This window comes from Gobius niger (assembly GCF_951799975.1).
Source record: "Gobius niger genome assembly, chromosome: 14".
Taxonomy (NCBI): Eukaryota; Metazoa; Chordata; class Actinopteri; order Gobiiformes; family Gobiidae; genus Gobius; species Gobius niger.
This window is the reverse complement of record NC_136865.1, coordinates 32,865,525-32,889,616: the sequence shown is the minus strand read 5'-3', so window position 1 is coordinate 32,889,616 and position 24,092 is coordinate 32,865,525. Positions and strand designations below refer to the sequence as shown.

The 24,092-nt window shown below is 44.8% G+C and overlaps 1 protein-coding gene across 1 annotated transcript in view; it reads right to left on the bottom strand.

Moving 5' to 3' along the window:
* LOC306973770 (autotaxin-like) overlaps positions 1 to 24,092 on the bottom strand; it is a 70,996-nt gene that overhangs the window by 37,665 nt on the left and 9,239 nt on the right. The window contains exons 2-15 of the mRNA XM_079570763.1: positions 18,520 to 18,622; positions 14,164 to 14,313; positions 11,927 to 12,052; positions 9,042 to 9,102; positions 8,871 to 8,968; positions 7,372 to 7,451; positions 5,663 to 5,782; positions 4,831 to 4,886; positions 4,559 to 4,624; positions 4,425 to 4,497; positions 2,591 to 2,699; positions 2,140 to 2,265; positions 581 to 612; positions 387 to 514 (exon numbers count right to left, since the gene is read on the bottom strand). Of these exons, the coding sequence (XP_079426889.1) occupies positions 387 to 514; positions 581 to 612; positions 2,140 to 2,265; positions 2,591 to 2,699; positions 4,425 to 4,497; positions 4,559 to 4,624; positions 4,831 to 4,886; positions 5,663 to 5,782; positions 7,372 to 7,451; positions 8,871 to 8,968; positions 9,042 to 9,102; positions 11,927 to 12,052; positions 14,164 to 14,313; positions 18,520 to 18,622 (1,328 nt within the window). The remainder of the gene's footprint in view (positions 1 to 386; positions 515 to 580; positions 613 to 2,139; positions 2,266 to 2,590; positions 2,700 to 4,424; positions 4,498 to 4,558; positions 4,625 to 4,830; positions 4,887 to 5,662; positions 5,783 to 7,371; positions 7,452 to 8,870; positions 8,969 to 9,041; positions 9,103 to 11,926; positions 12,053 to 14,163; positions 14,314 to 18,519; positions 18,623 to 24,092) is intronic.

Genomic DNA, 24,092 nt, shown 5'->3' with positions numbered 1-24,092 from the left:
TGTGTGTTGTGTGATGTTGTGGATGTTGTGTGTGTTGTAGATGTTGTGGATGTTGTGGATGTTGTGTGTGTTGTGTGATGTTGTGGATGTTGTGGATGTTGTAGATGTTGTGGATGTTGTGGATGTTGTGGATGTTGTGGATGTTGTGTGTGTTGTGGATGTTGTGGATGTTGTGGATGTTGTGGATGTTGTGGATGTTGTGGATGTTGTGGACGTTGTGGATGTTGTGGATGTTGTAGATGTTGTGGATGTTGTGGATGTTGTGGATGTTGTAGATGTTGTGGATGTTGTGGATGTTGTGGATGTTGTGTGTTGTGTGTGTTGTGTGTGATGTGGATTTGTGATGTGAGGAAAGGAGGAACAGTGCCTTTAAAGTGGATTCTCACTTGGCGATGTGCCACTTCCGCTCCATGAGCAGGTGCACTTCCTCGATCCGCCTGTTGTTGGCGTAGTGGAGCCGCTTGGGCAGGTGCTGCTTCAGGTACGGTTTGAAATGCTGCGTCGGCATTTTGCACTGAAACGACAGGACGCGGGTCAGAGGAAAACGCCCGGCTCTGGGGGGGGCTCGACGGGCACTCACCGTGAGGTTCGCCACCACCACCCGGGGGTCGTCTGGAAGAGAGAGCAGAGAGGAACATGTTCAACCACAAACAGGTCCATCATCATCCAACAGGACACCACGTTCCCAATGATTATGACAATTATATTTCAGGGTTAAAAAGTAAAGTTTTTCAATGAAACTCATGATCACTGACATTAATCTCAGAGACCTGGGATGATCAGTCCAGTTAAAAACTACTGAAAAAGGACGTTCCACTTTATTAACCTCTTAACTCCCGCCTGAACCGAGAGGATCTTTTTCCTCACGTCATCAGATTTTTCTCCACCATTTTTTTGTTGGGTGTTCAACCCATTTTTGTAACTTTTTGGTCATTTTTTGGTCATTTTTTGGTCATTTTTTGGTCAAATTTTTGTCAATTTCATGTGACATTTTTGTCATTTTTTCGTCAATTTTTTATCACATTTTTGTCAATTTCTTGATTTTTTTGGTCAAATTTTTATCACATTTTTGTCACATTTCTTGTCATTTTTTTGATTTTTTGTCAAATTTTTGTAATTTTTTTGGTCAATTTTTTATCACATTTTTGTCAGTTTTTTTGGTCATTTTTTTGTCAATTTCTTGTGGCATTTTTGTGACATTTTTGCCACTTTTTCATCAATTTTTTGTCACTTTTTAGTCACATTTCCATCATTGTTTTTGTTGGAGAAAATGTGCTCGGTTCAGGTGGGAGTTAAGGGGTTAAGCAGATCATCATTTTCAAGCAATATGGGAAAGAAAAAGGCTCTTTCTGCTGATGAAAAGCATGAAATAGTTGAATGTCTTGGTCTAGGTGTGAAAACCTTCGATATTTCATGAAAGATGAAGCTTAATCATCGAACTGATAAGAGATTTGTGGATGATTCAGACACACTCGGGTTTGTGCAGATAAAGGCACGATGAGGACGGTTTCTGCCAGACAAACACATCAGATGAATAGAACAGCAGCTACAAAGCAGCAGACAGGTATTTGAAGCTGCTGGTGCCTCTGGAGTCTCCTGAACATGAAGGTGTCGGACCCTCCAGAGGCCGGATGGTCAGATGGATGGAGTAGTGGATGGTTGGTTAATGGCCACCATGTCCCAACAAGGCTGTGACGTCAGTAAGGAGGTGGCGGAGTCATGGGGAGAGAGCTGGTCGGCCCCTTTAGGATCCCTGAAGGTGTGAAAATGACCTCTTTCTGACTGACCACTATGGTACAAAAAGAAGAGCCGTGTTTTCCCGCACAAGATCAAGCACCATGTCCTGCTGTGAAGAAAACCTCTGTATAAAAGGAGAGAAACTCATGATGTGGACCCCCTCCTCCCCTGACCTCAGCCCTATTGAGAACCTTTGGAGCCTCAAGAAAAACATCTATGAGGGTGGGAGGCAGTTTTCATCCAAACAGCAGCTCTGGGAGGCTATTCTGACGTCCTGCAAAGAAACCGGACCCTCCACTTGGCGTTGGGGTCCGGTTAGTAGTAGTAGTAGTAGTAGTAGCAGCAGTAGCAGTAGCAGTAGTAGTAGTTGTAAAAGTAGTAGTAGTAGTATTCTTCACGTACATGTGGTGGACTTGGGGTCTCTGGCGCGGATCCGGCCCAGTGACCCCGGGATGAGGTTGATCTCGTCGATGTTCACAGGGTACGAGCTCAGGAACTCGGTGCGGTCGCAGTGAGCCTCCTCCATCCCTGAAACACACTCACAGTTACAGGGTCCAGGAGGAACATCTGACCCACAGGAACAACACAAGGACATGCAGAGCTCTGGGTCACAGGGTCCAGGAGGAACATCTGACCCACAGAGACACTGGAACAGCACAAGGTCCAGGAGGAACATCTGACCCACAGAGACAAACACTGGAACAACACAAGGTCCAGGAGGAACATCTGACTCACGGGAACAACACAAGGACATAGAGCTCCGAGTGTACATGTGTTGTGTGTTGTGTGTTGTTGGGGGGATTACGACAAAGGAAATGACCATATTTGGATTGCACAGTTGTGATGTTTGTACCGTGGTCTCCGACGATGATGACGTTGACACAGCGGTGAAGCTTCATCTGTTTGAGTCCGTTCATCAGCTGCCCGATGATGTTATCGATCTCACGCAGAGGGTTGTCCAGCTGAACACAACACAACACAATAGCACAGAGGGTCATCCAACACAACACAACACAACACAACACAACACAGAGGGTCATCCACATATACTGTATAATATAGTAAAGATCAGGGTCATGTGATCCTACGTGTCGCAGAGAAGGAAGGTGGATCTTATACCAGGAAGTGAAAGGCCAGTGTGTCTACTGTTGCATGTGGCGGTGATGAAGGAGCAGCTTTGAGTTCATCATCATCATCATCACAGCAGTGACCTCTGACCCTCCACAAAGATAAACAGCTCCATTATGTGAGTCTTACAGAGATGATCCTCCTCAGTCCGACCTCTAATGTTTGAAGAACTTTATTAGCCGGCTGCATATATGGTTTGACCCCAAAAAAATTGCTAAAAAAGGTTTTTCAATGGTTATCTGTAGTATCAGGTGAGCTTATTAACATACTAAAAGTCTACCAGCATCTGACCACTGGAAAGGTCTAATTTTCAAGATGGCGTCCAAGAGGGTGGCGAGATCCTCCTTTATTATTCATCCTAGACAAGTCACTTTGGTTCTAACCCCATGTTTTGGGCGTCTAGGAATCCAATGGGCTTGTTCAAATGGTAGTCACATGATCACATAATTGTATGATAGAAATCGTGGACAAATACTCTATATATTAGCGAGTTTGTCACGGCAAACATAAATGCTAATTGATAAAATGCTAAGATAACAGAGAGGCTAAAACCCTTCCAGGTCCACCATGTCAGGGCAGACGTGGCCGCTCACCTCGCAGACTTTAGTGAGTATCTCCGCGAGTAAATGTCGCAGAGACTTGCGATGTAAGGTTGTGTTGAAAATGTGTGCCATTGCCGTGACAAGCTCGCTAATGTATGTAAATAATCTATGTATATAGAATATTTGTCCACGATTTCTATATCATAATTATGTGATCATGTGACTACAATTGGAACACGCCCATTGGATTCCTAGACACCCAAAACATGGGGTTAGACATCAAAATTACTTGTCTAGGATGAATAATAAAGGAGGATCTCGCCACCCTCTTGGACGCCATCTTGAAAATGAGACCTTTCCAGTGGTCAGATTTTGGTAGACTTTTAGTATGTTAATGAGCTCACCTGATACTACAGAAAACCATTGAAAAACCTTTTGTAGCAATTTTTTTGGGGTCAAACCATATTTGCAGCCGCCTATATAAATGTCAGGAAATGTGTGTGAATTATGTTTTAAAGTTTGTATCTGAGCGCCTACCTCGCTGCTAAAGGGCCCCAGCCTGTACCCGAGCGCTTACCTCGCTGCTGAAGGGCCACAGCCTGTACCCGAGCGCTTACCTCGCTGCTGAAGGGCCCCAGTCTGTGCCCGAGCACTTACCTCGCTGCTGAAGGGCCCCAGTCTGTACCCGAGCACTTACCTCGCTGCTGAAGGGCCCCAGTCTGTACCCGAGCGCTTACCTCGCTGCTGAAGGGCCCCAGCCTGTGTCCGAGCGCTTACCTCGCTGCTGAAGGGCCCCAGCCTGTATCCGAGTGCTTACCTCGCTGCTGAAGGGCCCCAGTCTGTATCCGAGTGCTTACCTCGCTGCTGAAGGGCCCCAGCCTGTATCCGAGTGCTTACCTCGCTGCTGAAGGGCCCCAGCCTGTATCCGAGTGCTTACCTCGCTGCTGAAGGGCCCCAGCCTGTATCCGAGTGCTTACCTCGCTGCTGAAGGGCCCCAGTCTGTGCCCGAGCGCTTACCTCGCTGCTGAAGGGCCCCAGCCGGTGCCCGAAGGTGTCCGGCTGCTCCGAGTGAACGGCGTAAACGTAGGGCCTGAAACACAAAGGTTCAGGTCAGAGACGTCCCCACACGGCCTCATGAACGTGTGACTGACCTGACGTCGTCCGGCAGGTTCAGCCAGCGCAGGATGGTGAGGATCCTTCTCTCCAGAGGAATCACCCTGAAACACAGGCAGGGGGCGCTGTGATACAACACTCTGTCAGACAGGGGTCACTGTGATATAACACTGTCAGACAGGGGGCGCTGTAATACAACACTCTGTCAGGCAGGGGGCGCTGTTCAGTATAAGTACTGCTGTGGATACAGGATAAATACTGCTGTGGATACAGGATAAATACTGCTGTCAATGAGTACTAACTTAAGTACCAAGGCCAGAAGAAGGAGGCGGCCTTCACGCCCTGCTGCTCCGCCGTGATCCAGATCTGAAACAGAGACCGGTTTAAATCATCTCCATAAACTCTGAACAAACCTGGGACTAAAGTCAAGTCACAGTAACACTCACCAGCTGCCCTACGTCACAGTAACACTCACCGACTGCCCTACGTCACAGTAACACTCACCGACTGCCCTACGTCACAGTAACACTCACCGACTGCCCTACGTCACAGTAACACTCACCGACTGCCCTAAGTCACAGTAACACTCACCGACTGCCCTACGTCACGCTAACACTCACCGGCTGCCCTACGTCACAGTAACACTCACCGACTGCCCTACGTCACAGTAACACTCACCGACTGCCCTACGTCACAGTAACACTCACCGACTGCCCTACGTCACAGTAACACTCACCGACTGCCCTACGTCACGCTAACACTCACCGGCTGCCCTACGTCACAGTAACACTCACCGACTGCCCTACGTCACAGTAACACTCACCGACTGCCCTACGTCACAGTAACACTCACCGACTGCCCTACGTCACAGTAACACTCACCGGCTGCTCTACGTCACACTAACACTCACCGACTGCCCTACGTCACAATACCACTCACCGGCTGCCCTACGTCACAGTAACACTCACCAGCTGCCCTACATCACAGTAACACTCACCGACTGCCCTACGTCACAGTAACACTCACCAGCTGCCCTACATCACAGTAACACTCACCGACTGCCCTACGTCACAGTAACACTCACCGACAGCCCTACGTCACGGTAACACTCACCGACTGCCCTACGTCACAGTAACACTCACCGGCTGCCCGCCCCACCAGCGATGGTTGAGCTTCTCTCTCCCTCTCAGGGTGAAGGTGGCGTTAAAGACCGGGTCGTGCATCGTGTTTCCCACAATGCCGTGCGACTCGGGGTACAGGCCCTGCACACAAAACATGAACAACGGGGTCAGACTCACCGTGGCGAGGGAGTATAGGTCAGAGGTCAGACTCACCGTGATGAGGGAGCAGAGGTCAGAGGTCAGACTCACCGTGATGAGGGAGCAGAGGTCAGAGGTCAGACTCACCGTGATGAGGGAGCAGAGGTCAGAGGTCAGACTCACCGTGATGAGGGAGTAGAGGTCAGAGGTCAGGCTCACCGTGGCGAGGGAGTAGAGATCAGAGGTCAGACTCACCGTGGCGAGGGAGTAGAGATCAGAGGTCAGACTCACCGTGGCGAGGGAGGTCGGACTCACCGTGATGAGGGAGTAGAGGTCAGAGGTCAGACTCACCGTGATGAGGGAGTAGATGTCAGAGGTCAGACTCACCGTGGCGAGGGAGTAGAGGTCAGAGGTCAGACTCACCGTGATGAGGGAGTAGATGTCAGAGGTCAGACTCACCGTGGCGAGGGAGGTCGGACTCACCGTGATGAGGGAGTAGAGGTCAGAGGTCAGGCTCACCGTGGCGAGGGAGGTCGGACTCACCGTGATGAGGGAGTAGAGGTCAGAGGTCAGACTCACCGTGATGAGGGAGTAGAGGTCAGAGGTCGGACTCACCGTGGCGAGGGAGTAGATGTCAGAGGTCAGACTCACCGTGATGAGGGAGTAGAGGTCAGAGGTCAGACTCACCGTGATGAGGGAGTAGAGGTCAGAGGTCAGACTCACCGTGATGAGGGAGTAGAGGTCAGAGGTCGGACTCACCGTGGCGAGGGAGTAGATGTCAGAGGTCAGACTCACCGTGGCGAGGGAGGTCGGACTCACCGTGATGAGGGAGTAGAGGTCAGAGGTCAGACTCACCGTGGCGAGGGAGTAGAGGTCAGAGGTCAGACTCACCGTGGCGAGGGAGTAAAGGTCAGAGGTCGGACTCACCGTGGCGAGGGAGTAGAGGTCAGAGGTCAGACTCACCGTGGCGAGGGAGTAGAGGTCAGAGGTCAGACTCACCGTGGCGAGGGAGTAGAGGTCAGAGGTCGGACTCACCGTGGCGAGGGAGTAGAGGTCAGAGGTCAGACTCACCGTGGCGAGGGAGTAGAGGTCAGAGGTCGGACTCACCGTGGCGAGGGAGTAGAGGTCAGAGGTCGGACTCACCGTGATGAGGGAGTAGAGGTCAGAGGTCAGACTCACAGTGGCGAGGGAGTAGAGGTCAGACTCACCGTGGCGAGGGAGTAGAGGTCAGACTCACCGTGGCGAGGGAGTAGAGGTCAGAGGTCAGACTCACCGTGGCGAGGGAGTAGAGGTCAGAGGTCAGACTCACCGTGGCGAGGGAGGTCAGACTCACCGTGGCGAGGGAGTAGAGGTCAGAGGTCAGAGGTCAGACTCACCGTGGCGAGGGAGCAGAGGTCAGAGGTCAGACTCACCGTGGCGAGGGAGTAGAGGTCAGAGGTCAGACTCACCGTGGCGAGGGAGTAGAGGTCAGAGGTCAGACTCACCGTGGCGAGGGAGTAGAGGTCAGAGGTCAGACTCACCGTGGCGAGGGAGTAGAGGTCAGAGGTCAGACTCACCGTGGCGAGGGAGCAGAGGTTAGAGGTCAGACTCACCGTGGCGAGGGAGTAGAGGTTGGGGAAGGTCTTGGACGGATACACGGGCCTCATGTAGCGCGAGGACGCCCCACACGAGCCTAAAACACATGATGACAGAGTTTTATTGTGAAAGGGCAGAAGTGTCTTTTATTGTGAAAGTGCAGTAGTGTCTTTTATTGTGAAAGTGCAGTAGTGTCTTATTGTGAAAGTGCAGTGGAGTCTTATTGTGAAAGTGCAGTGGTGTCTTATTGTGAAAGTGCAGTAGTGTCTTATTGTGAAAGTGCAGTGGTGTCTTATTGTGAAAGTGCAGTAGTGTCTTTTATTGTGAAAGTGCAGTAGTGTCTTATTGTGAAAGTGCAGTGGTGTCTTTTATTGTGAAAGGGCAGTAGTGTCTTTTATTGTGAAAGTGCAGTAGTGTCTTATTGTGAAAGTGCAGTGGAGTCTTATTGTGAAAGTGCAGTAGTGTCTTATTGTGAAAGTGCAGTAGTGTCTTTTATTGTGAAAGGGCAGTAGTGTCTTTTTGTGGAAGTGCAGTGGTGTCTTATTGTGAAAGTGCAGTAGTGTCTTTTTGTGGAAGTGCAGTGGTGTCTTATTGTGAAAGGGCGGTGGTGTCTTTTATTGTGAAAGGGCAGTGGTGTCTTTTATTGTGAAAGGGCAGTGGTGTCTTTTGTGAAAGTGCAGTAGTGTCTTTTATTGTGAAAGTGCAGTGGTGTCTTATTGTGAAAGTGCAGTAGTGTCTTATTGTGAAAGTGCAGTAGTGTCTTATTGTGAAAGTGCAGTAGTGTCTTATTGTGAAAGTGCAGTAGTGTCTTATTGTGAAAGTGCAGTAGTGTCTTATTGTGAAAGGGCAGTGGTGTCTTTTATTGTGAAAGTGCAGTAGTGTCTTATTGTGAAAGTGCAGTAGTGTCTTATTGTGAAAGTGCAGTAGTGTCTTTTATTGTGAAAGTGCAGTAGTGTCTTATTGTGAAAGTGCAGTGGAGTCTTATTGTGAAAGTGCAGTAGTGTCTTATTGTGAAAGTGCAGTAGTGTCTTTTATTGTGAAAGGGCAGTAGTGTCTTTTTGTGGAAGTGCAGTGGTGTCTTATTGTGGAAGTGCAGTAGTGTCTTTTTGTGAAAGTGCAGTGGAGTCTCTTATTGTGAAAGGGCAGTGGTGTCTTTTATTGTGAAAGTGCAGTGGTGTCTTATTGTGAAAGTGCAGTAATGTCTTTTTGTGGAAGTGCAGTAGTGTCTTTTTGTGAAAGTGCAGTGGTGTCTCTTATTGTGAAAGTGCAGTAGTGTCTCTTATTGTGAAAGTGCAGTAATGTCTTTTTGTGGAAGTGCAGTAGTGTCTTTTTGTGAAAGTGCAGTGGTGTCTCTTATTGTGAAAGTGCAGTAGTGTCTTATTGTGAAAGTGCAGTAGTGTCTTATTGTGAAAGTGCAGTAATGTCTTTTTGTGGAAGTGCAGTAGTGTCTTTTTGTGAAAGTGCAGTGGTGTCTCTTATTGTGAAAGGGCAGTGGAGTCTTATTTTGGCGGCGTACGCAGCTTGTGAAGGTTGGGGATCACGGCTCTTCCCTTCTTCATGTACGAGGCTCTGAACCCGTCCACCGACAGCATGATGAGCGGCGGGCGGATGAAGCTGAAGCAGAAACACGAGGGTGAACACGGAGGCGCGGGTCATGTGACTCTGAGGGGCAGGAGAGTGGACTCACCCGGCCGGACACTCGGGCGTCAGGATCTCCTCACAGTCGTCCTGTACCCACGACCTCTCGCCTGAAACACACAGATCAGCGTGAGGATCGTTAATGAGGTCAAACTGAAGCTGAGGAAGCTTTAATGACCGCGACTACAGGCACGTACAGAACCTTCAGGCCAACATCAAACCCCAGATTCTTCATGTTTTTACCGATAAAATAAAGGAAATATAAAATAACCGAGAGCTGACCGGGGAAAACAAAGGAGCCTGAGGATGTTTTTACAAATTTACCAATGACCTCATCGAATCAGGAATCAGCAGCATCGGGTCAGTGACGGACTCGGAGGCATCGAAACTCTGCAAAGGCGTCTCCTTTGCATTCAGAGTTTTGATTGCATGTAGTACCTGTGTAGTATTGTGTAGTAGTGGAGTTTAAACAACAGCAGTAACTTCAGGCTCTGCGGGGCTAAAGCTGAAGGAAAAGCTAAAGCTAAAGCTAAAAGTAAAGCTAAAGGTAAAGCTAAAGCTAAAGGAAAAGGTAAAGCTAAAGGTAAAGCTAAAGCTAAAGGTAAAGCTAAAGCTAAAGCTAAAGCTAAAGCTAAAGCTAAAGGTAAAGCTAAAGCTAAAGCTAAAGGTAAAGCTAAAGCTAAAGCTAAAGGTAAAGCTAAAGCTAAAGGTAAAGGTAAAGCTAAAGCTAAAGGTAAAGCTAATGCTAAAGATAAAGCCGATTTGTTTCTCGTTGTCACTGCTTTTCTATTTGTCTAAGAGTCTAGTTTCATATTCAGTCCTGGTTTAGTCCTGGTTTAGACCTGGTTTAGACCTGGTTTAGTCCTGGTTTAGTCCTGGTTTAGTCCAGGTTTAGACCTGGTTTAGTCCTGGTTTAGTCCTGGTTTAGTCCTGGTTTAGTCCAGGTTTAGTCCTGGTTTAGTCCTGGTTTAGTCCAGGTTTAGTCCAGGTTTAGACCAGGTTTAGTCCTGGTTTAGTCCTGGTTTAGTCCAGGTTTAGTCCAGGTTTAGACCTGGTTTAGTCCAGGTTTAGTCCTGGTTTAGTCCTGGTTTAGTCCTGGTTTAGTCCTGGTTTAGTCCAGGTTTAGTCCTGGTTTAGTCCTGGTTTAGTCCAGGTTTAGTCCTGGTTTAGTCCTGGTTTAGTCCAGGTTTAGACCTGGTTTAGTCCTGGTTTAGTCCAGGTTTAGTCCAGGTTTAGTCCTGGTTTAGTCCAGGTTTAGTCCAGGTTTAGTCCTGGTTTAGTCCAGGTTTAGTCCTGGTTTAGTCCAGGTTTAGTCCAGGTTTAGACCTGGTTTAGTCCAGGTTTAGTCCTGGTTTAGTCCTGGTTTAGTCCTGGTTTAGTCCTGGTTTAGTCCAGGTTTAGTCCTGGTTTAGTCCTGGTTTAGTCCAGGTTTAGTCCTGGTTTAGTCCTGGTTTAGTCCAGGTTTAGACCTGGTTTAGTCCTGGTTTAGTCCAGGTTTAGTCCAGGTTTAGTCCTGGTTTAGTCCAGGTTTAGTCCAGGTTTAGTCCTGGTTTAGTCCAGGTTTAGTCCTGGTTTAGTCCTGGTTTAGTCCAGGTTTAGACCTGGTTTAGTCCTGGTTTAGTCCAGGTTTAGACCTGGTTTAGTCCTGGTTTAGTCCAGGTTTAGTCCAGGTTTAGTCCTGGTTTAGTCCAGGTTTAGTCCTGGTTTAGTCCTGGTTTAGTCCTGGTTTAGTCCTGGTTTAGTCCTGGTTTAGTCCAGGTTTAGTCCTGGTTTAGTCCTGGTTTAGTCCAGGTTTAGTCCTGGTTTAGTCCAGGTTTAGTCCTGGTTTAGTCCAGGTTTACTCCTGGTTTAGTCCTGGTTTAGTCCAGGTTTAGTCCTGGTTTAGACCTGGTTTAGACCTGGTTTAGTCCTGGTTTAGTCCTGCTTTAGTCCTGGTTTAGTCCTGGTTTAGTCCTGGTTTAGTCCTGCTTTAGTCCTGGCTCAGTGACTGAAGTGTGAGTAAGTTACAGCTTTGCTTCTGCATTTGTGCTGAAGCTGCTCATGAGTTCAGGCTTTTTTAGACTCACTGAGGATCATTTATTGACGTTTGGAGAGAAAAAGCACCGAAAAAAAACAGTTTTCGATACCGCCCCCTACTGGAGCTTTACGGTCGGAACCATTTAACGGTACCCAGCCCTAACTGTGTAGTAGTAGTAGTACCTGTGCAGGTGGCCCTGTAGTTGGAGCAGCAGTAGTAGTAGTAGTAGTAGTAGTAGTAGTAGTAGTAGAAGTAGTAGTAGTAGTAGTAGTAGTAGAAGTAGTAGTAGTAGTAGTAGTAGTAGTAGTAGTAGTAGTAGTAGTAGTAGTAGTAGTAGTAGTAGTAGTAGTAGTAGTAGTACCTGTGCAGGTGGCCCTGTAGTTGGAGCAGCAGTAGTAGTAGTAGTAGCAGTAGTAGTAGTAGTAGTAGCAGTAGTAGTAGTAGTAGTAGTAGTAGTAGTAGCAGTAGTAGTAGTAGTACCTGTGCAGGTGGACCTGTAGTTGGAGCAGCAGTAGTAGTAGTAGTAGCAGTAGTAGTAGTAGTAGTAGCAGTAGTAGTAGTAGTAGTAGTAGTAGTAGTAGCAGTAGTAGTAGTAGTACCTGTGCAGGTGGACCTGTAGTTGGAGCAGCAGTAGTAGTAGTAGTAGCAGTAGTAGTAGTAGTAGTAGCAGTAGTAGTAGTAGTAGTAGTAGTAGTAGTAGCAGTAGTAGTAGTAGTACCTGTGCAGGTGGACCTGTAGTTGGAGCAGCAGTAGCAGTAGTAGTAGTAGTAGTAGCAGTAGTAGTAGTAGTAGTAGCAGTAGTAGTAGTAGTAGTAGTACCTGTGCAGGTGGACCTGTAGTTGGAGCAGCAGTAGCAGTAGTAGTAGTAGTAGTAGCAGTAGTAGTAGTAGTAGTAGTAGTAGTAGCAGTAGTAGTACCTGTGCAGGTGGACCTGTAGTTGGAGCAACAGTCTCCTCGTTCCTCACAGTCGCTGGAGCAGTGACAGGCGTGATCTTCATTCCTCTGTTCTCCACAGCGTTCCTCCGAGCACTCGAACCCTCCGGCTGCAACGCAGTGTTTATACTACAGTACTTATACTACAGTATTTATACTACAGTACTTTTACTGCACTCGAACCCTCCGGCTGTAACGCAGTATTTATACTACAGTATTTATACTACAGTGTTTATACTACAGTACTTTTACTGCACTCGAACCCTCCGGCTGCAACGCAGTATTTATACTACAGTATTTATACTACAGTATTTATACTACAGTACTTTTACTGCACTCGAACCCTCCGGCTGCAACGCAGTGTTTATACTACAGTATTTATACTACAGTACTTTTACTGCACTCGAACCCTCCGGCTGTAACGCAGTGTTTATACTACAGTGTTTATACTACAGTACTTATACTACAGTACTTTTACTGCACTCCAACCCTCCGGCTGTAACGCAGTGTTTATACTACAGTGTTTATACTACAGTACTTATACTACAGTACTTTTACTGCACTCCAACCCTCCGGCTGTAACGCAGTGTTTATACTACAGTATTTATACTACAGTATTTATACTACAGTATTTATACTACAGTATTTATACTACAGTATTTATACTACAGTACTTTTACTGCACTCGAACCCTCCGGCTGTAACGCAGTGTTTATACTACAGTATTTATACTACAGTACTTTTACTGCACTCGAACCCTCCGGCTGTAACGCAGTGTTTATACTACAGTATTTATACTACAGTATTTATACTACAGTATTTATACTACAGAACTTATACTACACTCGAACCCTCCGGCTGTAACGCAGTGTTTATACTATAGTATTTATACTACAGTATTTATACTACAGTACTTTTACTGCACTCGAACCCTCCAGCTGTAACGCAGTGTTTATACTATAGTATTTATACTACAGTATTTATACTACAGTACTTTTACTCCACGTTTCTTTTCACTCCAGATAAACTGGACATAAATGGTCAGATCTTTAAATCATCACAATTTTAGACTCAGTCCGTTTCCCAAACACAGAGTCTGACGTTAGACGGACCAACGTGAACGAGAGGAAATGAGATGTTTGTTCATCTGTGGATTCATTAAGTCACTTTTTATGAGACGGAGACTTTCATTACGTCCTGTTGTTTTAATACGAGCTTCATTTCCAACTGCAGGTCAGAGTCTCCATCCAGGAGGTCAGAGTCTCCATCCAGGAGGTCAGAGTCTCCATCCAGGAGGTCAGAGTCTCCATCCAGGAGGTCAGAGTCTCCATCCAGGAGGTCAGAGTCTCCATCCAGGTCAGAGTCTCCATCCAGAAGGTCAGAGTCTCCATCCAGGAGGTCAGAGTCTCCATCCAGGAGGTCAGAGTCTCCATCCAGGAGGTCAGAGTCTCCACACAGGAGGTCAGAGTCTCCATCCAGGAGGTCAGAGTCTCCATCCAGGAGGTCAGAGTCTCCACACAGGAGGTCAGAGTCTCCATCCAGGAGGTCAGAGTCTCCATCCAGGAGGTCAGAGTCTCCATCAAGAGGTCAGAGTCTCCATCCAGGAGGTCAAAGTCTCCATCCAGGAGGTCAGAGTCTCCATCCAGGAGGTCAGAGTCTCCATCCAGGAGGTCAGAGTCTCCACACAGGAGGTCAGAGTCTCCATCCAGGAGGTCAGAGTCTCCATCCAGGAGGTCAGAGTCTCCATCAAGAGGTCAGAGTCTCCATCCAGGAGGTCAAAGTCTCCATCCAGGAGGTCAGAGTCTCCATCCAGGAGGTCAGAGTCTCCATCCAGGAGGTCAGAGTCTCCATCCAGGAGGTCAGAGTCTCCATCCAGGTCAGAGTCTCCATCCAGGAGGTCAGAGTCTCCATCCAGGAGGTCAAAGTCTCCATCCAGGAGGTCAGAGTCTCCACACAGGAGGTCAGAGTCTCCATCCAGGAGGTCAGAGTCTCCACACAGGAGGTCAGAGTCTCCATCCAGGAGGTCAGAGTCTCCACACAGGAGGTCAGAGTCTCCATCCAGGAGGTCAGAGTCTCCATCCAGGAGGTCAGAGTCTCCATCCAGGAGGTCAGAGTCTCCATCCAGGAGGTCAGTCTCTCCATCCAGGAGGTCAGAGTCTCCATCCAGGATCTCAGAGTCCTGTGATGTTGAAGGAATGAGGAATGGAACCCTCAGTCTCACCTGTTTTGAGGCAGTGGTCGTCGAAGTCCGTGCAGCAGCTGTAGTACGTCTTACACAGATTATCACATCTGCATCCGGGGGGCGTGGCCTCCTCCAGCTCGAAACATCTGCCCAGACAAGAACCTGAGGAGGTCTCCCACTCCGACACCACTGCGGAGGAGACAACACTGTCAAACATCTGCAAACATCTGCTCATGGACACAGGGGGAGGTGTGTTGCTCATTTTTGTCACATTTTGGTTGAGTTTTTGTCACATTTTTTGTTGAGTTTTTGTAATTTTTTTGTTTTGAATTTTTGTCATTTTTTGTTGATTTTTGTCACATTTTGGTTGAGTTTTTGTCACATTTTTTGTTGAGTTTTTGTCACATTTTTGTTGAGTTTTTTGTTGAATTTTTGTTGAATTTTTGTTGAATTTTTGTCATTTTTTGTTGATTTTTTGTCACATTTTTGTTGAATTTTTGTCATTTTTTTGTTGAATTTTTGTCATTTTTTTGTTGAGTTTTTGTTGAATTTTTGTTGAATTTTTGTTGAAATTTTGTCACATTTTTGTCACATTTTTGTCACATTTTTGTCACATTTTGTTGATTTTTTGTCACATTTTTGTTGAGTTTTTGTCATTTTTTTGTTGAATTTTTGTCATTTTTTTGTTGAGTTTTGGTTGAATTTTTTTTGAATTTTTGTTGAATTTTTGTCACATTTTTGTTGAATTTTTCTCATTTTTTTGTTGAGTTTTTGTCATTTTTTGTTAAATTTTTGTCACATTTTTGTCACATTTTTGTTGAATTGTTCTCATTTTTTTGTTGAATTTTTGTTGAATTTTTGTTGAATTTTTGTTGAATTTTTGTTGATTTTTTGTCATTTTCTGTTGATTTTTTGTCACATTTTTGTTGAGTTTTGGTTGAATTTTTTTTAAAAATTTTGTTGATTTTTTGTCATTTTTTGTTGAGTTTTTGTCATTTTTCGTTAAATTTTTGTCACATTTTTGTCACATTTTTGTTGAATTGTTCTCATTTTTTTGTTGAATTTTTGTTGAATTTTTGTTGATTTTTTGTCATTTTCTGTTGATTTTTTGTCACATTTTTGTTGAGTTTTGGTTGAATTTTTTTAAAAAAATTTGTTGATTTTTTGTCATTTTTTGTTGAGTTTTTGTCATTTTTCGTTGAGTTTTGGTTGAATTTTTTTAAAATTTTTGGTTGAATTTTTGTCACATTTTTGTTGATTTTTTGTTGAATTTTTGTTGATTTTTGTTGATTTTTTGTTGAATTTTTGTCACATTTTTGTTGATTTTTTGTCATTTTTATTTTATTTTTTGTCACATTTTTGTTGCGTTTACATCCTTGTTTTCTTCCCATTTTCGTGGCTGTTTTGGTGCTTTTTCCCCCAAGAAGCTTTTTGATTAGGGTAAAGCCAAACTGGAGAAAATGGGATCCGTTCAGGTAGAGTGTGTGTTGCTCATGGACACAGGGGGAAGTGTGTTGCTCATGGACACAGGGGGAAGTGTGTTGCTCATGGACACAGAGGGAAGTGTGTTGCTCATGGACACAGGGGGAAGTGTGTTGCTCATGGACACAGAGGGAAGTGTGTTGCTCATGGACACAGGGGGAAGTGTGTTGCTCATGGACACAGGGGGAAGTGTGTTGCTCATGGACACAGGGGGAAGTGCGTTGCTCATGGACACAGGGGGAAGTGTGTTGCTCATGGACACAGAGGGAAGTGTGTTGCTCATGGACACAGGGGGAAGTGTGTTGCTCGTGGACACAGGGGGAAGTGCGTTGCTTGTGGACACAGGGGGAAGTGCGTTGCTCGTGGACACAGGGGGAAGTGTGTTGCTCGTGGACACAGGGGGAAGTGTGTTGCTCGTGGACACAGGGGGAAGTGTGTTGCTCATGGACACAGGGGGAAGTGTGTTGCTCGTGGACACAGGGGGAAGTGCGTTGCTCATGGACACAGGGGGAAGTGTGTTGCTCGTGGACACAGGGGGAAGTGTGTTGCTCGTGGACACAGGGGGAAGTGTGTTGCTCATGGACACAGGGGGAAGTGTGTTGCTCACAGGGGGAAGTGTGTTGCTCATGGACACAGGGGGAAGTGTGTTGCTCGTGGACACAGGGGGAAGTGTGTTGCTCGTGGACACAGGGGGAAGTGTGTTGCTCGTGGACACAGGGGGAAGTGTGTTGCTCATGGACACAGGGGGAAGTGTGTTGCTCATGGACACAGGGGGAAGTGTGTTGCTCATGGACACAGAGGGAAGTGTGTTGCTCATGGACACAGGGGGAAGTGTGTTGCTCATGGACACAGGGGGAAGTGTGTTGCTCGTGGACACAGGGGGAAGTGTGTTGCTCATGGACACAGGGGGAAGTGTGTTGCTCATGGACACAGGGGGAAGTGTGTTGCTCATGGACACAGGGGGAAGTGTGTTGCTCGTGGACACAGGGGGAAGTGTGTTGCTCGTGGACACAGGGGGAAGTGTGTTGCTCACAGGGGGAAGTGTGTTGCTCATGGACACAGGGGGAAGTGTGTTGCTCACAGGGGGAAGTGTGTTGCTCATGGACACAGGGGGAAGTGTGTTGCTCATGGACACAGGGGGAAGTGCGTTGCTCATGGACACAGGGGGAAGTGTGTTGCTCATGGACACAGAGGGAAGTGCGTTGCTCGTGGACACAGGGGGAAGTGTGTTGCTCGTGGACACAGGGGGAAGTGCGTTGCTCATGGACACAGGGGGAAGTGCGTTGCTCGTGGACACAGGGGGAAGTGCGTTGCTCGTGGACACAGGGGGAAGTGTGTTGCTCATGGACACAGGGGGAAGTGTGTTGCTCATAGACACAGGGGGAAGTGTGTTGCTCATGGACACAGGGGGAAGTGTGTTGCTCATGGACACAGGGGGAAGTGCGTTGCTCATGGACACAGGGGGAAGTGTGTTGCTCATTTTTGTCACATTTTTGTTCAATTTTTCTAATTTTTTTTTCAATTTTTCTTATTTTTGTTGATTTTTTCTCATTTTTTGTTGAATTTTTGTCACATTTTTGTTGAATTTTTGTCATTTTTTGTTGAATTTTTGTCACATTTTTTGTTGAATTTTTTCTCATTTTTTGTCACATTTTTGTTGAATTTTTGTCACATTTTTTGTTGATTTTTTTTCAAATTTTTTGTTGAATTTTTTCTCATTTTTTGTCACATTTTTGTTGAATTTTTCTCATTTTTTTGTTCAATTTTTCTAATTTTTTGTTGAATTTTTCTCATTTTTTTGTTGAATTTTTCTCATTTTTTTGTTGAATTTTTGTCACATTTTTTGTTGAATTTTTTCTCATTTTTTGTCACATTTTTGTTGAATTTTTGTCACATTTTTTGTTGATTTTTTTTCAAATTTTTTGTTGAATTTTTTCTCATTTTTTGTCACATTTTTGTTGAATTTTTCTCATTTTTTTGTTCAATTTTTCTTATTTTTTGTTGAATTTTTCTCATTTTTTTGTTGAATTTTTCTCATTTTTTTGTTGATTTTTCTAATTTTTTTGTTGAATTTTTACATTTTTTTTGTTGAATTTTTCTCATTTTTTTGTTGAATTTTTCTCATGGACACAGGGGGAAGTGTGTTGCTCGTGGACACAGAGGGAAGTGTGTTGCTCATGGACACAGGGGGAAGTGCGTTGCTCATGGACACAGGGGGAAGTGTGTTGCTCATGGACACAGGGGGAAGTGTGTTGCTCATGGACACAGGGGGAAGTGTGTTGCTCGTGGACACAGGGGGAAGTGTGTTGCTCATTTTTGTCACATTTTTGTTGAATTTTTCTAATTTTTTTGTTCAATTTTTCTTATTTTTTGTTCAATTTTTCTCATTTTTTTGTTGAATTTTTCTAATTTTTGTTGATTTTTTCTCATTTTGTTGTTGAATTTTTGTCACATTTTTGTTGAATTTTTGTCACATTTTTTGTAGAATTTTTTCTCATTTTTTGTCACATTTTTGTTGAATTTTTGTCACATTTTTTGTTGAATTTTTGTCACATTTTTTGTTGAATTTTTCTCATTTTTTTGTTCATTTTTTCTTATTTTTGTTCAATTTTTCTCATTTTTTGTTGAATTTTTCTCATGTTTTGTTGAATTTTTGTCACATTTTTGTTGAATTTTTGTCACATTTTTTGTTGAATTTTTTCTCATTTTTTTGTTCAATTTTTCTTATTTTTTGTTGAATTTTTCTCATTTTTTTGTTGAATTTTTCTCATTTTTTTGTTGATTTTTTCTATTTTTTTTGTTGAATTTTTCTATTTTTTTTGTTGATTTTTTCTCATTTTTTTGTTGAATGAGTGTGTTGCTCATGGACACAGAGGGAAGTGCGTTGCTCGTGGACTGTCCTGCCGGTCGTACCTTTGGTCTGCGGTGAGGGCGGGTCTCCTCCCTCGTTCGGGCGACTGGCCTGGAACACGTAGGCTCTGCTCAGCTGCGCACACAGCGCCACCAACAGGACGACCTGGGGAGGAGCAGGTCACACACAGGTCAGAGACTTGAACCAGAAACACAGTCCCGTTACCATAGTTACCACAATGGGAGGTAACCGGGAGCCCCCACAGCTGCGGCACAGCGGAGGCGTCACAAGAGGACAAACGAGGAGGTATCCGGGGCGAGACTCACAGCTAAGCCACACATGCTAGCCTCTTACCGCCTGAACCAAATGCCTTCTGTCCTCTTTGGTTATTATATAGGCCTGTGTAACGCCTCATTTGAAAGCTAAGACCCACAAAACTGATCTTTTTCCTCGCGTTGTTGCTGTGTTGTGTCACCTTTTGTATGTTTCATTTTTGTCACATTTTTGTTGAATTTTTGTCACATTTTTGTTGAATTTTTGTCACATTTTTGTTGAATTTTTGTCACATTTTTGTTGAATTTTTGTCACATTTTTGTTGAGTTTTTGTTGAATTTTTGTTGAATTTTTGTTGAATTTTTGTTGAATTTTTGTTGAATTTTTGTTGAATTTTTGTTGAATTTTTGTTGAATTTTTGTTGAATTTTTGTTGAATTTTTGTTGAATTTTTGTTGAATTTTTGTTGAATTTTTGTCACATTTTTGTTGAGTTTTTGTCACATTTTTGTTGAGTTTTTGTCACATTTTTGTTGCGTTTACATCCTTGTTTTCTTCAAATTTTTTTGTGGCTGTTTTGGTGCTTTTTTTCCCCAAGAAGCTGATGCCCCCTCAGGTCGTACGTGTAACTGCAGCTTCTGTATTACTCGTGCGTGACTTCAGAGTGACAGGATTTTAGAGGCAGTTGTGGTGAACCGCAGTGATGCGGGTCAGGGTTTTTTCAACCCGCGGGTCCCGCATTTAGAGCAGGTTCTAGCACGACCCAGGTGCACCGGCAACCATTAAAAATGCGGCGTTACAAGTATGATCCGTATGAACAGCACCGGCGTGTCATAGCCTCTCTCCCCTCTCTCTCCCCCCTCTCCCATTATTGTTCTGTTTTCTGTTTTCTAAACAACCCATATTTGAGTATAGATATCAGATAAAGCATCGCTCAGATATTGAACAGTACCGAGCCTATACATGAACTTACTGCCTGTTTTGTTTACAAATGTAAATATACTGTATTTTGCACATTTCTAGAGTATTCAACAGGCCTTTGACCTCTGATTTGTGTAATATTATCATCTTCAGAATCATTCAAAACATCCTGAGGGCCAGAGCTTCTGTGCTGAAGGGCCGGATTTGGCCCTCGGGCCTGACGTTGCCTATCCCTGCATGGCTGGAACATGTAGGGGGAGAATAATACTTAGTTTTAACATTTGTAAACTCCATATAGTCCCTTTAAGTAAACAATTACTTTAATTTCAGGCTCGGACTTTTTGCCTGTGGGCCTGGGTCAGGCCTAGGTCGGGCCTGGGGCGGGCCTGGGGCGGGCCTGGGTCGGGCCTGGGTCGGGCCTGGGGCGGGCCTGGGGCGGGTCAGGCTGGATTTGACCTTTCTACCTTTCTTACTGGAGGGGTCACTCAGAGTTGATGTGGTCATGAAAGCTCAGTCCACACTTGCACAGCGGTCACTGCCTGCTCTGTGCTGTGAGTCGTTTCTCAGGACATTCATGCAGAAATAAGAACCGGCTGAACAAACGTATGAAGACGAGCAACAAGAGGCTGAGGATGAAAACAAGGAACTCCGGCTCTGAGTGGAATCATCTGCACCAGGTTTTATAAGAGTGCGGCTGCAGCTCAGACCAGGACCCGGGGCTTTGAGGCCGAGCCACTGGACTCACAGGGGGGCTAATGCTCTGGTTAGTGACGGCGCCGCGGGGGGGGCTGAAGTTTCCACTCGCTCTTCTACATCACAGGCTTTAACTCGCTGGAAAATCACATCTGCAAACTCTCAGGTTATTATCCAAAGAACAAGAGAACAAGAGAAGAAGAGAAGAAGAGAACAAGAGAAGAAGAGAAGAAGAGCGGAGTGTGGGCCAAACCAGCACAAAGACATGAACAACAGAGCGAGAGGAGCAGAAACAGAACGCATTTACTGTTCAAACTCACTCTCAAACTCACTCTACGAATGTAAACAAGCCACACCGGACTGTAATCTTGGTCTAATGTGCACTCTCAAACTCACTCTTCAAACTCACTCTTAAACTCACTCTCAAACTCACTCTCAAACTCACTCTTCAAACTCACTCTCAAACTCACTCTTCAAACTCACTCTTAAACTCACTCTCAAACTCACTCTCAAACTCACTCACAAACACACTCTCAAACACACTCTCAAACTCACTCTCAAACTCACTCTTCAAACTCACTCTTAAACTCACTCTCAAACTCACTCTCAAACTCACTCTTCAAACTCACTCTTAAACTCACTCTCAAACTCACTCTCAAACTCACTCACAAACACACTCTCAAACACACTCTCAAACACACTCTCAAACTCACTCTTCAAACTCACTCTTAAACTCACTCTCAAACTCACTCTCAAACTCACTCTTCAAACTCACTCTCAAACTCACTCTTCAAACTCACTCTTAAACTCACTCTCAAACTCACTCTCAAACTCACTCACAAACACACTCTCAAACTCACTCTCAAACTCACTCTCAAACTCACTCTTCAAACACACTCTCAAACTCACTCTCAAACTCACTCTTCAAACACACTCTCAAACTCACTCTCAAACTCACTCTTCAAACTCACTCTTAAACTTACTCTCAAACTCACTCTCAAACACACTCTCAAACACACTCTCAAACACACTCTCAAACTCACTCTCAAACACACTCTCAAACACACTCTCAAACTCACTCTCACACACACTCTCAAACACACTCTCAAACTCACTCTCAAACACACTCTCAAACTCACTCTCAAACACACTCTCAAACACACTCTCAAACACACTCTCACACACACTCTCAAACTCACTCTCACACACACTCTCAAACACACTCTCAAACTCACTCTCAAACTCACTCTCAAACTCACTCTTCAAACTCACTCTCAAACACACTCTCAAACACACTCTCAAACACACTCTCAAACTCACTCTCAAACTCACTCTCAAACACACTCTCAAACACACTCTCAAACACACTCTCAAACTCACTCTCAAACACACTCTCAAACACACTCTCAAACTCACTCTCAAACACACTCTCAAACTCACTCTCAAACACACTCTCAAACTCACTCTCAAACTCACTCTCAAACTCACTCTCAAACACACTCTCAAACTCACTCTTAAACTCACTCTTCAAACACACTCTCAAACACACTCTCAAACTCACTCTCAAACACACTCTTCAAACACACTCTCAAACTCACTCTTCAAACACACTCTCAAACTCACTCTCAAACACACTCTCAAACACACTCTCACACACACTCTCAAACTCACTCTCAAACACACTCTTCAAACACACTCTCAAACTCACTCTCAAACTCACTCTCAAACACACTCTCAAACTCACTCTCAAACTCACTCTCAAACTCACTCTTCAAACTCACTCTTCAAACTCACTCTCAAACACACTCTCAAACACACTCTCAAACACACTCTCAAACACACTCTCAAACACACTCTCAAACTCACTCTCAAACACACTCTCAAACTCACTCTCAAACTCACTCTCAAACTCACTCTCAAACTCACTCTCAAACTCACTCTCAAACTCACTCTTCAAACTCACTCTCAAACACACTCTCAAACACACTCTCAAACACACTCTCAAACACACTCTCAAACACACTCTCAAACTCACTCTCAAACTCACTCTCAAACACACTCTCAAACACACTCTCAAACTCACTCTCAAACACACTCTCAAACACACTCTCAAACTCACTCTCAAACACACTCTCAAACTCACTCTCAAACACACTCTCAAACTCACTCTCAAACTCACTCTCAACTCACTCTCAACACACTCTCAAACTCACTCTTAAACTCACTCTCAAACACACTCTCAAACACACTCTCAAACTCACTCTCAAACACACTCTTCAAACACACTCTCAAACTCACTCTTCAAACACACTCTCAAACTCACTCTCAAACACACTCTCAAACACACTCTCACACACACTCTCAAACTCACTCTCAAACACACTCTTCAAACACACTCTCAAACTCACTCTCAAACTCACTCTCAAACACACTCTCAAACTCACTCTCAAACTCACTCTCAAACTCACTCTTCAAACTCACTCTTCAAACTCACTCTCAAACACACTCTCAAACACACTCTCAAACACACTCTCAAACACACTCTCAAACACACTCTCAAACTCACTCTCAAACACACTCTCAAACTCACTCTCAAACTCACTCTCAAACTCACTCTCAAACTCACTCTCAAACTCACTCTCAAACTCACTCTTCAAACTCACTCTCAAACACACTCTCAAACACACTCTCAAACACACTCTCAAACACACTCTCAAACACACTCTCAAACTCACTCTCAAACTCACTCTCAAACTCACTCTCAAACACACTCTCAAACTCACTCTCAAACTCACTCTCAAACTCACTATTCAAACACACTCTCAAACACACTCTCAAACTCACTCTCAAACACACTCTCAAACTCACTCTCAAACACACTCTCAAACACACTCTCAAACACACTCTTCAAACACACTCTCAAACTCACTCTCAAACTCACTCTCAAACTCACTCTCAAACTCACTCTCAAACTCACTCTCAAACACACTCTCAAACTCACTCTCAAACTCACTCTTCAAACACACTCTCAAACTCACTCTCACACACACTCTCAAACTCACTCTCAAACACACTCTTCAAACTCACTCTCAAACACACTCTCAAACTCACTCTCACACACACTCTCAAACTCACTCTCAAACACACTCTCAAACTCACTCTCAAACACACTCTCAAACACACTCTCAAACTCACTCTCAAACTCACTCTCAAACACACTCTCAAACTCACTCTCAAACTCACTCTTCAAACACACTCTCAAACTCACTCTCACACACCTCTCAAACTCACTCTCAAACACACTCTTCAAACTCACTCTCAAACACACTCTCAAACACACTCTCAAACACACTCTCAAACACACTCTCAAACACACTCTCAAACACACTCTCAAACTCACTCTCAAACACACTCTCAAACACACTCTCAAACACACTCTCAAACTCACTCTCAAACACACTCTCAAACACACTCTCAAACACACTCTCAAACACACTCTCAAACACACTCTCAAACACACTCTCAAACACACTCTCAAACACACTCTCAAACTCACTCTCAAACACACTCTCAAACTCACTCTCAAACACACTCTCAAACACACTCTCAAACACACTCTCAAACTCACTCTCAAACACACTCTCAAACTCACTCTCAAACTCACTCTCAAACACACTCTCAAACTCACTCTCAAACACACTCTCAAACACACTCTCAAACACACTCTCAAACTCACTCTCAAACACACTC